Source organism: Coregonus lavaretus (genome assembly GCF_964263955.1).
Source record: "Coregonus lavaretus genome assembly, chromosome: 1".
Lineage (NCBI taxonomy): Eukaryota > Metazoa > Chordata > Actinopteri > Salmoniformes > Salmonidae > Coregonus > Coregonus lavaretus.
This window is the reverse complement of record NC_139988.1, coordinates 90,823,266-90,836,918: the sequence shown is the minus strand read 5'-3', so window position 1 is coordinate 90,836,918 and position 13,653 is coordinate 90,823,266. Positions and strand designations below refer to the sequence as shown.

The 13,653-nt window shown below is 42.9% G+C and overlaps 1 protein-coding gene across 1 annotated transcript in view; it reads right to left on the bottom strand.

Moving 5' to 3' along the window:
• The window catches only part of LOC311134391 (serine palmitoyltransferase 2-like), a gene marked incomplete at both ends in the record, with an annotated part of 47,598 nt that extends 34,206 nt beyond the window's left edge, over positions 1-13,392 (bottom strand). The window contains 2 exons of the mRNA XM_084168070.1: positions 11,748-11,896; positions 13,355-13,392. Coding sequence (XP_084024196.1) covers positions 11,748-11,896; positions 13,355-13,392 — 187 coding nt within the window. The remainder of the gene's footprint in view (positions 1-11,747; positions 11,897-13,354) is intronic.
• Positions 13,393-13,653: the final 261 nt, after the last annotated feature.

The following is a 13,653-nucleotide window of genomic DNA, read 5'->3' as shown; positions in this document are numbered from 1 at the left end:
TCGCTCTGGATAAGAGCGTCTGCTAAATGACTAAAATTAAAATTTAAGAGCTGTGAGAAACGAGCGCCAAAACAACTCTGAGACAATCAACTCTTCTTATAGATGCCATTTAGAAGATGCTTTTATCCAGAATGTCTTCCAGTGAGTATATATATTTTTTATATATATGTGACCCCAGTGGGAATTGAACCCATGACCCTAGTGTTGCTAGCGCCAACGCTTTCACCAACTGAGACACAACTCTTCCTTCCCCTGTCTAGTCTCTAACACTATGCTACAGTGAGGGGAAAAAAGTATTTGATCTCCTGCTGATTTTGGTACGTTTGCCCACTGACAAAGACATGATCAGTCTATAATTTTAATGGTAGGTTTATTTGAACAGTGAGAGACAGAATAACAACAACAGAAATCCAGAAAAACGCATGTCAAAAATGTTATAAATTGATTTGCATTTTAATGAGGGAAATAAGTATTTGACCCCCTCTCAATCAGACAGATTTCTGGCTCCCAGGTGTCTTTTAAACAGGTAACGAGCTGAGATTAGGAGCACACTCTTAAAGGGAGTGCTCCTAATATCAGCTTGTTACCTGTATAAAAGACACCTGTCCACAGATGCAATCAATCAATCAGATTCCAAACTATCCACCATGGCCAAGACCAAAGAGCTCTCCAAGGATGTCAGGGACAAGATTGTAGACCTACACAAGGCTGGAATGGGCTACAAGACCATCGCCAAGCAGCTTGGTGAGAAGGTGACAACAGTTGGTGCGATTATTTGCAAATGGAAGAAACACAAAATAACTGTCAATCTCCCTCAGCCTGGGGCTCCATGCAAGATCTCACCTGGTGGAGTTGCAATGATCATGAAAACGGTGAGGAATCATCCCAGAACTACACGGGAGGATCTTGTCAATGATCTCAAGGCAGCTGGGACCATAGTCACCAAGAAAACCATTGGTAACACACTACGCTATGAAGGACTGAAATCCTGCAGCGCACGCAAAGTCCCCCTGCTCAAGAAAGCACATATACAGGCCCGTCTGAAGTTTGCCAATGAACATCTGAATGATTCAGAGGAGAACTGGGTGAAAGTGTTGTGGTCAGATGAGACCAAAATCGTGCTCTTTGGCATCAACTCAACTCACCGTGTTTGGAGGAGGAGGAATGCTGCCTATGACCCCAAGAACACCATCCCTACCGTCAAACATGGAGGTGGAAACATTATGCTTTGGGGGTGTTTTTCTGCTAAGGGGACAGGACAACTTCACTGCATCAAAGGGACGATGGACGGGGCCATGTACCATCAAATCTTGGGTGAGAACCTCCTTCCCTCAGCCAGGGCATTGAAAATGGGTCGTGGATGGGTATTCCAGCATGACAATGACCCAAAACACACGGCCAAGGAAACAAAGGAGTGGCTCAAGAAGAAGCACATTAAGGTCCTGGAGTGGCCTAGCCAGTCTCCAGACCTTAATCCCATAGAAAATCTGTGGAGGGAGCTGAAGGTTCGAGTTGCCAAACGACAGCCTCGAAACCTTAATTACTTGGAGAAGATCTGCAAAGAGGAGTGGAACAAAATCCCTCCTGAGATGTGTGCAAACCTGGTGGCCAACTACAAGAAACGTCTGACCTCTGTGATTGCCAACAAGGGTTTTGCCACCAAGTACTAAGTCATGTTTTGCAGAGGGGTCAAATACTTATTTCCCTCATTAAAATGCAAATCTATTCATAACATTTTTGACATGCGTTTTTTTGGATTTCTTTGTTGTTATTCTGTCTTTCACTGTTCAAATAAACCTACCATTAAAATGATAGACTGATCATGTCTTTGTCAGTGGGCAAACGTACAAAATCAGCAGGGGATCAAATACTTGTTTCCCCTCACTGTATGTTCATGTGGCCTGTTTTAAGTCCGTTTCATGATGTTACAGTACAACCATGATAGCATTTCCTCTCTACACACACACTCAGTGGATGGGCCCCGGGGTAATGATCCAGGCTTGTGCTTCACACTGTACATCATTTAACACAGATTAAATAATTCATTCAACGTTGCAGCCGCTACCAAGTTAATTAAAGATTCTGTTTTAATTGAGGAGAAAGATAATAAATGAGATAAAATAGTGTAAGTCCCAAATGACACCCTATTCCCTATATGGATCACTACCTTTTGACCAGAGCCCATGCACCCTATTCCCTATATGGATCACTACCTTTTGACCAGAGCCCATGCACCCTATTCCCTATATGGATCACTACCTTTTGACCAGAGCCCTTGCACCCTATTCCCTATATGGATCACTACCTTTTGACCAGAGCCCATGCACCCTATTCCCTATATGGATCACTACCTTTTGACCAGAGCCCTTGCACCCTATTCCCTATATGGATCACTACCTTTTGACCAGAGCCCTTGCACCCTATTCCCTATATGGATCACTACCTTTTGACCAGAGCCCTTGCACCCTATTCCCTATATGGATCACTACCTTTTGACCAGAGCCCATGCACCCTATTCCCTATATGGATCACTACCTTTTGACCAGAGCCCATGCACCCTATTCCCTATATGGATCACTACCTTTTGACCAGAGCCCATGCACCCTATTCCCTATATGGATCACTACCTTTTGGACCAGAGCCCATGCACCCTATTCCCTATATGGATCACTACCTTTTGGACCAGAGCCCATGCACCCTATATGGATCACTACCTTTTGGACCAGAGCCCATGCACCCTATTCCCTATATGGATCACTACCTTTTGACCAGAACCCATTGTAGTACTTACTCTCCCATTTCAAATAGGCCAGACTTGGAAGGGCTCACCCATCTTGGCTGTATCCCACATGGCACTTTATTCCCAATGGGCATTGGTCAAAAGTAGTGCACTATATAGGGAATAGGGTGCCATTCTCTGGTCTAAAGTAGTGCACTATATAGGGAATAGGGTGCTATTCTCTGGTCAAAAGTAGTGCACTATATAGGGAATAGGGTGCCATTCTCTGGTCTAAAGTAGTGCACTATATAGGGAATAGGGTGCCATTCTCTGGTCTAAAGTAGTGCACTATATAGGGAATAGGGTGCCATTCTCTGGTCAAAAGTAGTGCACTATATAGGGAATAGGGTGCCATTCTCTGGTCTAAAGTAGTGCACTATATAGGGAATAGGGTGCCATTCTCTGGTCAAAAGTAGTGCACTATATAGGGAATAGGGTGTCATTCTCTGGTCAAAAGTAGTGCACTATATAGGGAATAGGGTGCCATTCTCTGGTCAAAAGTAGTGCACTATATAGGGAATAGGGTGCCATTCTCTGGTCAAAAGTAGTGCACTATATAGGGAATAGGGTGTCATTCTCTGGTCAAAAGTAGTGCACTATATAGGGAATAGGGTGTAGGGTATATAGAATATTTGGGACACTACACAGTCAGTTTGATGGTCAATCTTTTGGCTGTCATCACAGAACAATGCACCTAGAGAGTATATAGTCTCTCTTATGTAAGTGGTAGGTTATCGAATCTTATGTAAGTGGTAGGTTATAGAATCTTATGTAAGTGGTAGGTTATAGAATCTTATGTAAGTGGTAGGTTATAGAATCTTATGTAAGTGGTAGGTTATCGAATCTTATGTAAGTGGTAGGTTATAGAATCTTATGTAAGTGGTAGGTTATAGAATCTTATGTAAGTGGTAGGTTATAGAATCTTATGTAAGTGGTAGGTTATCGAATCTTATGTAAGTGGTAGGTTATAGAATCTTATGTAAGTGGTAGGTTATAGAATCTTATGTAAGTGGTAGGTTATAGAATCTTATGTAAGTGGTAGGTTATAGAATCTTATGTAAGTGGTAGGTTATAGAATCTTATGTAAGTGGTAGGTTATCGAATCTTATGTAAGTGGTAGGTTATAGAATCTTATGTAAGTGGTAGGTTATAGAATCTTATGTAAGTGGTAGGTTATAGAATCTTATGTAAGTGGTAGGTTATAGAATATTATGTAAGTGGTAGATATAGAATCTTACGTAAGTGGTAGATATAGAATCTTATGTAAGTGGTAGATATAGAATCTTATATAAGTGGTAGATATAGAATCTTATGTAAGTGGTAGGTTATCGAATCTTACGTAAGTGGTAGGTTATCGAATCTTATGTAAGTGGTAGATATAGAATCTTATGTAAGTGGTAGATATAGAATCTTATGTAAGTGGTAGATATAGAATCTTATGTAAGTGGTAGATATAGAATCTTACGTAAGTGGTAGATATAGAATCTTATGTAAGTGGTAGATATAGAATCTTATGTAAGTGGTAGGTTATCGAATCTTATGTAAGTGGTAGGTTATAGAATCTTATGTAAGTGGTAGGTTATCGAATCTTATGTAAGTGGTAGGTTATAGAATCTTATGTAAGTGGTAGGTTATAGAATCTTATGTAAGTGGTAGATATAGAATCTTACGTAAGTGGTAGATATAGAATCTTATGTAAGTGGTAGATATAGAATCTTATATAAGTGGTAGATATAGAATCTTATGTAAGTGGTAGGTTATCGAATCTTACGTAAGTGGTAGGTTATCGAATATTATGTAAGTGGTAGATATAGAATCTTATGTAAGTGGTAGATATAGAATCTTATGTAAGTGGTAGATATAGAATCTTATGTAAGTGGTAGATATAGAATCTTACGTAAGTGGTAGGTTATTTGTATTTGTATTTATTATGGATCCCCATTAGTTCCTGTCAAGGCAGCAGCTACTCTTCCTGGGGTTTATTATGGATCCCCATTAGTTCCTGTCAAGGCAGCAGCTACTCTTCCTGGGGTTTATTATGGATCCCCATTAGTTCCTGTCAAGAGAGCAGCTACTCTTCCTGGGGTTTATTATGGATCCCCATTAGTTCCTGCCAAGGCAGCAGCTACTCTTTCTGGGGTTTATTATGGATCCCCATTAGTTCCTGCCAAGGCAGCAGCTACTCTTCCTGGGGTTTATTATGGATCCCCATTAGTTCCTGCCAAGGCAGCAGCTACTCTTCCTGGGGTTTATTATGGATCCCCATTAGTTCCTGCCAAGGCAGCAGCTACTCTTCCTGGGGTTTATTATGGATCCCCATTAGTTCCTGCCAAGGCAGCAGCTACTCTTCCTGGGGTTTATTATGGATCCCCATTAGTTCCTGCCAAGGCAGCAGCTACTCTTCCTGGGGTCCGGCAACATTAAGGCAGTTATATACAATTTAAAATGTACGACATTACATTTCATAACACTTTTCACAACACATTAAGTGTGTTCCATAACACATAAGTTTTTCCAGAAGCAGACTATGATCGATAATGTCAAAAGTCTAACAAAACAGTTCCCACAATCGTTTTTATTATCAATTTCTCTCAGCCAATCATCAGTCATTTGTCTAAGTGCCGTGCTTGTTGAATGTCCTTTCCTATAAGCGTGCTGAAAGTCTGCTGTCAATTAGGTCGGCTATTTGAGCCAGTAAAGGGGGCTTTACTATTCTTGGGTAGCGGATTTACTTTTGCTTCCCTAAAGGCCTGAGGGCACACACTTTCTAGTAGGCTTAGATTGAAGATATGGCAAATAGGAGTGGCAATATCGTCTGCTATTATCCTCAGTAAATTTTCCATCCAAGTTGTCAGACACCGGTGGCTTGTCATTGTTGATAGACAACAATACTTTTTTCACCTCTTCCACACTCACTCTACGGAATTCAAAAGTACAATGCTTGTCTTTCATAATTTGGTCAGATATACTTGGATGTGTAGTGTCAGCATTTGTTGCTGTCATGCCTAATTTTGCTAATCTTGCCAAAGAAAAATGGCTCTGAATATATACAGCAACACCTCCCCCATAAGCATTTCTGTCTCTTCTATAGATGTTATATCCTTGTATTGCTACTGCTATATCATCAAATTAATTATCTAAGTCAGTCTCAGAAATGGCTAATATATGAACGTTATCTGATGTTAGCAAGTTATTGATTTCATGAACCTTATCTCTAAGGCTACATATATTAATATGGGCTATTTACAGCCCTTTCCTGTGTAGCTTATCAGAGATCAACATAATATGGAAAAGAGCAAACAAAGCAAGAGAATATATACATTCAGCAGTCCATTAATCAGTTGGTGTGTGTGTGTGCTGCGGGGTTGAAGCTACAAACACATAGGCTTGGCTCTCTCATCCCTTCCAGGCTTTTGGGAGGGAGGGTGGACAATGAGCCTGTCATAGCGGATGTAAGCAATGTCCCCACGCGCTCTGGCAGCTTTCATGGCTGGGATAAGTTCTTTCCTCTTCTGGCGCACAGCTTCAGGATTGTCCTCGTTGAGGAAGATATACGTTCCTCTCAAGTTCTTGGCTCTTTCCAGAACAGCAACCTTGTCCTTGAACCTCAAGAACTTGACCAGTATCGGCCTGGGCCTGTCACCTGGGCCGGTGGTGGGTTTTCCAGTCCTGTGGGCGCGCTCCACCTCAATCTTCCTCAACATTTCCCTCACTTTGTCCTCAGACTCCGCCCAGGTCTCATGTGGAGATTGTGCAATTACGTCCACAACCATGTTGTTCCGCCTTGATTGTTCCTCGTGATTGTTATCACATACAGAACTGATGTCCTCTCTCAACGACTTACAGATTGCTGTCATCTTGCCGTTATGCTGTTTAAACTCGTCGAGCTGACCCTGGGAGAAACTGCAAACTGTTCTTCAGGTCCTTTCTTTTATTAGTATTAAACAGAGCCAAACAGCTCCTCAGACCTGGCATTGAATCACTGGACAGATAGTAGCGGTGCAACTGGGATCCAATCTCAAAAGGTAGCTAGCGGTAGCTAGCTAGTAAGACTTTCCAAAACAACATCGTTCCACGTTCAACAGGAAGCGCGATGTGATGTCAATTTTTCTCACCCATCTTGACATACAGTGTATTCGGAAATTATTCAGCCCCCTTCACTTTTTCCACATTTTGTTACGTTACAGCCTTATCCTAAAATGGTTATAGACTCTTATGTAAGTGGTAAATTATTATTTTTCCCAATCTACACACAATACCCCATAATGACAAAGCGAAAACAGGTTTTTAGATTTTTTTTTACAAATGTATTACAAATAAAAAAAAGAAATACCTTATTTATACAAGTATTCAGACCTTTTGCTATGAGACTCGAAATTGAGCTCTAGTGCATCCTGTTTAAGTTGATCATCCTTGAGATGTTTCTACAACTTGATTGGAGTCCACCTGTGGTAAATTCAACTGATTGGACATGATATGGAAAGGCCCACGCCTGTCTATATAAGGTCCCAGAGTTGATAGTGCATGTCAGAGCAAAAACCAAGACATGAGGTCGAAGGTATTGTCCGTAGAGCTCAGAGACAGGATTGTGTCGAGGCACAGAGCTGGGGAAGGTTCAACTTCCAACAGGACAACGCAGGAGTGGCTTCGGGACAAGTCTCAATGTCCTTGAGTGGCCCAGCCAGAGCCTGGACTTGAACCCGATCGAACATCTCTGGAGAGACCTGAAAATAGCTGTGCAGCGACGCTCCCCATCCAACCTGACAGAGCTTGAGAGGATCTGCAGAGAAGAATAGGAGAAACACCTTTGGCTGTAATCGCTGCCAAAGGTGCTTCAACAAAGTAAAGTGTCTGAATACTTATGTAAATAGTATTTTAAGAAATGTGACTCGTTTCAGGAAACTAGGCGTATGTTGCGGTTTACTACTTCACAGGAGAACCATTTGAACGTAAACTTTTTTTTTTTTTTTTATCAAAATAACTTTTGGGGGCAGAAATGCATTCTGGAACATGTGAACTTTCATGTGCCTTAATAACAAACTTGTATGCCATCAGTAAATACGAATAAAATGGTTAAATTACAAACCTAGTTGGTTAAGCCACAGAAAAAGACAGCAACCTTCTCCCTAGCCATGATTGGCTGAGATAATGAGTGGGCTGGACATGCAGAGAGAGGAGTCCGGATTGGTCTGCCATATAGAAGGCTTCTGTCTATTTGAGCTGGTCAGTATGTGTAGGTAATCCTGTCTAACGCTGCTTTTTTTAATGCATTGTGTAGTGGAGCTGCATAAGTGTTGCTCTCCACTTTCTGGAGGATCGAGTTTTTAAATCAGTGGAATTAGAGAGTATGATAGCTAAAGAGATGGAGAAAAAACCTGTCTCCGGATTACATCTTCAAACGAAGGGCAACCATGGCATCTGTGACAGAGAGACGCGTCCATCATGCATAGACTAGCTAGCTAAATTTTCACATATTACACGTTTCTAATTTTTACAGAAAGTGGTTTAATTTCAAGTGTACTGTTTGCTAGCTAGCTAACGTTAGCTGGCTGGCTCGCTAGCTAACGTTATGTGTATGATGTTATTATTCGGATCTCAGAGCCACTTGCTTTGCTAGTTAGAGCCTAATGTTAGCTAGCTAACATTGAACATGGTTGGTTAGCTACCAGCAGATTCATGCAGGGTAGAAACGACATGACTGGCTCGCTAGCTAACGTTACGTGACGTATATGAACTTACACGTTGTTTACCTAGCTAGGTTAATTGTTTAGCTAGCTAGCTAGCTAGCTACATGTCTTAACAAAAGACTCCGCTATGCAAATAACCATTTCGGGTGCATTCGTAAATTAAGTCTGAGTATGCCAGAGCACAGAATAACTGATGAATTTACGAACACACAACACCCGTTGAATATGGCCGGTGTCAGTAAACGTCGGCAAAAAAGTGTAATTAAATTGTTGCCAGTTGAGCTGGTTAGGCTGTTTTCAAGTTATCCAGAGGTAAACAATTAACCATAATCCCAATTTTGTGTCTGAAAGTAAATAGCAAGCTAGCCAACGTTAGCCAGTTAGCTTGGGTGCTTGACTGCCGTTGTGAGGTCAGAACGTTCCGATCAACCCTACTCATCGGCCAGAGCGTCAAGTGTGCGCTCTGAATGCTCCGAGAGCTAAATTAGATGTGTGGGGCTAAAGCTTAAGAGGGTGTGAACGATGCTGAATGGGTTTAGACAAAGAAGAGCTCTTCACTAGGTACCAAAACATTCAAAGGCCATTTTCTCAAAAGTGAGGTTACAAGTTTATCAACTTTCAAAGCAGAATTACTTTTCCATTGTTCCTTAAATGCAGTGTATGATATCCCATTTTGTAGCTCTGTGTCTCTGCTTTTATCCAATGTAAAAAATACAATTTCTTTGCTACATAAGACCAAATCAAGGCGGTCGGTCACAAATTTGCAAAAACTATTAAAAACCAGTTTCTGCTTTGTCATTATGGGGTATTGTGTGTAGATTGATGAGGGGGGAAAAACAATTTAATCAATTTTAGAATAAGGCTGTAACTTAACAAAATGTGGAAAAAGTCAAAGGGTCTGAATACTTTCCGAACAAACTGTAGGTTATAGAATCTTATGTAAGTGGTAGGTTATAGAAGAGAGGAATTTATACAGCTCGTAAAACTATAGGTATTAACAAAGAACTGGCCGTGTCCAACTCCTTAAGGGGAGAGTGGTTCAATACTATCGACTTCAAAAGATATGGTGAAGGCTTTTTACACGGCTACAGTAGAAGACGAGCGTTTCGCTACACCCGCAGTAACATCTGCTAAACACGTGTATGTGACCAATCAAATTTGATTTAGATACTCCATAGATAAAAGACTGATACTGGTTGAAGGAGTGGCTCACGTCAGGTGGACACTACAAGTGCTTTAGTGCTCCCCAGAAACACACAGAATGGGGCAGCGTCCCAAATGGCACCCTATTCCCTATATAGTGCACTACTTTAGACCAGAGAATGGCACCCTATTCCCTATATAGGGCACTACTTTAGACCAGAGAATGGCACCCTATTCCCTATATAGTGCACTACTTTAGACCAGAGAATGGCACCCTATTCCCTATATAGTGCACTACTTTAGACCAGAGAATGGCACCCTATTCCCTATATAGGGCACTACTTTAGACCAGAGAATGGCACCCTATTCCCTATATAGTGCACTACTTTAGACCAGAGAATGGCACCCTATTCCCTATATAGGGCACTACTTTAGACCAGAGAATGGCACCCTATTCCCTATATAGTGCACTACTTTAGACCAGAGAATGGCACCCTATTCCCTATATAGTGCACTACTTTAGACCAGAGAATGGCACCCTATTCCCTATATAGTGCACTACTTTAGACCAGAGAATGGCACCCTATTCCCTATATAGTGCACTACTTTAGACCAGAGAATGGCACCCTATTCCCTATATAGTGCACTACTTTAGACCAGAGAATGGCACCCTATTCCCTATATAGTGCACTACTTTAGACCAGAGAATGGCACCCTATTCCCTATATAGTGCACTACTTTAGACCAGAGAATGGCACCCTATTCCCTATATAGTGCACTACTTTAGACCAGAGAATGGCACCCTATTCCCTATATAGTGCACTACTTTAGACCAGAGAATGGCACCCTATTCCCTATATAGTGCACTACTTTAGACCAGAGAATGGCACCCTATTCCCTATATAGTGCACTACTTTAGACCAGAGAATGGCACCCTATTCCCTATATAGTGCACTACTTTAGACCAGAGAATGGCACCCTATTCCCTATATAGTGCACTACTTTAGACCAGAGAATGGCACCCTATTCCCTATATAGTGCACTACTTTAGACCAGAGAATGGCACCCTATTCCCTATATAGTGCACTACTTTAGACCAGAGAATGGCACCCTATTCCCTATATAGTACACTACTTTAGACCAGAGCAATAAAGTAGTGCCCTATTTACGTAATAGAGAGCCATTTGGGAAACAGCCAAGATGTGAGCAGTTCAGTTCTGACCTATTACAAACCGAGTGGATAAAGAGTGGCTGGCTTCAGAGTTGGATGGTTTAAACCATAAACACACACGTTTACCACACACACACACACCCCTATACCCCCCCCCCCCCCCTACACACACACACACACACAACCAGACACACCCTCCCCTCCTTCCCAGTTCAACCCTCCAACCTCCACCCCCCCCCACACACACACACACACACAACCAGACACACCCTCCCCTCCTTCCCAGTTCAACCCTCCAACCTCCACCCCCCCCCACACACACACACACACACACACAACCAGACACACCCTCCCCTCCTTCCCAGTTCAACCCTCCAACCTCCACCCCCCCCCACACACACACACACACACACACACAACCAGACACACCCTCCCCTCCTTCCCAGTTCAACCCTCCAACCTCCACCCCCCCCCACACACACACACACACACAACCAGACACACCCTCCCCTCCTTCCCAGTTCAACCCTCCAACCTCCACCCCCCCCCACACACACACACACACACAACCAGACACACCCTCCCCTCCTTCCCAGTTCAACCCTCCAACCTCCACCCCCCCCACACACAGACCCCCACCTTCCCAGTCCAACCCTCCAACCTCCCTCCCCCCACACAGACCCCCACCTTCCCAGCTCCAACCCTCCCCCCCCCTACACACACAGACCCCCACCTTCCCAGCTCCAACCCCCCCCCCCCCTCACACACAGACCCCCACCTTCCCAGTCCAACCCCCCACACACAGACCCCCACCTTCCCAGCTCCAACCCCCCCCCCCCACACACACACACACACACAGACCCCCACCTTCCCAGTCCAACCCCCCCCCCCCCCCCCCCCCACACACACACACACACACACAGACCCCCTCCTTCCCAGTCCAACCCTCCACACCCACACTGCTCACCCATTTCCTGTCGTGTGCTGCAGACCCCGAGGCCATACTGCTGGGTAATGTCTTCCACAGTCTTCAGGAAATCAGCGTTGTTCTCAGCGAAACCCAGGTAGTTATAGGAACCCATGTTGATGACGTTGTCTATAGTCTTCCCTGTTAAACTGAAAACAGACGGACGGACAGACGTTAGATCCATGTTGAGGACGTTGTCAATGGTCTTCTCTGTTAATGTGAACATGTACTAATCATTTTCTAACCTGTTTGTATCGATGTTTATGTTACAGACATGTGAACAACTGATTTCGTTGCACATGTATGTCTGGGAGGCACAAACAGACAAATGCACACACACAACATTATTGAATGACAGTAATAGTGGAAACCAACCTACAACATAATACAATAAGTTATTATTCACCACTGATTAGTGGAAACCAACCTCCAACATAATACAATACGTTATTATTCACCACTGATTAGTGGGAACCAACCTACAACATAATACAATACGTTATTATTCACCACTGATTAGTGGGAACCAACCTACAACATAATACAATAAGTTATTATTCACCACTGATTAGTGGGAACCAACCTACAACATAATACAATAAGCTATTATTCACCACTGATTAGTGGGAACCAACCTACAACATAATACAATAAGTTATTATTCACCACTGATTAGTGGGAACCAACCTACAACATAATATAATAACTCCTGAGTGGCGCAGTGGTCTAAGGCACTGCATCGCAGTGCTAACTGTGCCACTAGAGATCCTGGTTCGAATCCAGGCTCTGTCGCAGCCGGCCGCGACCGGGAGACTCATGGGCGGCGCACAATTGGCCCAGCGTCGTCCAGGGTAGGGGAGGGAATGGCCGGCAGGGATGTAGCTCAGTTGATAGAGCATGGCGTTTGCAACGCCAGGGTTGTGGGTTTGATTCCCACGGGGGGCCAGTATAAAAAAAAAATATATATATGTATTCACTAACTGTAAGTCGCTCTGGATAAGAGCGTCTGCTAAATGACTAAAATGTAAATGTAATAAGTTATTATTCACCACTGATTAGTGGGAACCAACCTACAACATAATACAATAAGTTATTATTCACCAGAGTCTACCAGTACACAATACAGTAAACATATCAATCAATATTTTATTAAATTACATTTGTTCTTAGCCTTAGCACCTCGGCCCCATATTCACAAAGTGTCTCAGAGTAGGAGTTCTGATCGAGGATCAGGTCCTCCCTGTCCATGTAGTCTGTGGCGGCAGGTAGCTTAGTGGGTAAGAGCGTAGTGCCAGTAACCGAAAGGTCTCTGGTTCTAATCCCCGAGACGACTAGGTGAAAAATCTGTCGATGTGCCCTTGAGCAAGGCACTTAACCCTAATTGCTCCTGTAAGTCGCTCTGGATAAGAGCGTCTGCTAAATGACTAATTATTATTATTATTATTATTATATTATTATTATTATTATTATTATTATTATTATTATAATAGTCTGACCCATCGTTATCTACAAGGAAAAACTGACTCTAGATCAGCACTCCTCTGTAAAAATCTGGGGTTCTGATACAGATGACCCATTTGGCTAGTGTAAACAGTAAGTGTCAGTACCTGAATGTCCAGTTGTAGTCTGGGGACACCCTCTCCATCACGTCAAACAAAGGGCCGGGCAGACTGCAGATAGGTCTGTTCCAGCTGTCTCTCACTCTCATGTACAGGTTACGGGTGTAGAAGTTCTCAAAGTCTTGATACAGCGGGACGAAATCCTGAGGATAATATTGAAACAGGTTTATTATCACAGTACAGCTTGATTGCTACATGGCACATACAGTGGGGAGAACAAGTATTTGATACACTGCCGATTTTGAAGGTTTTCCTACTTACAAAGCATGTAGAGGTCTGTCATTTTT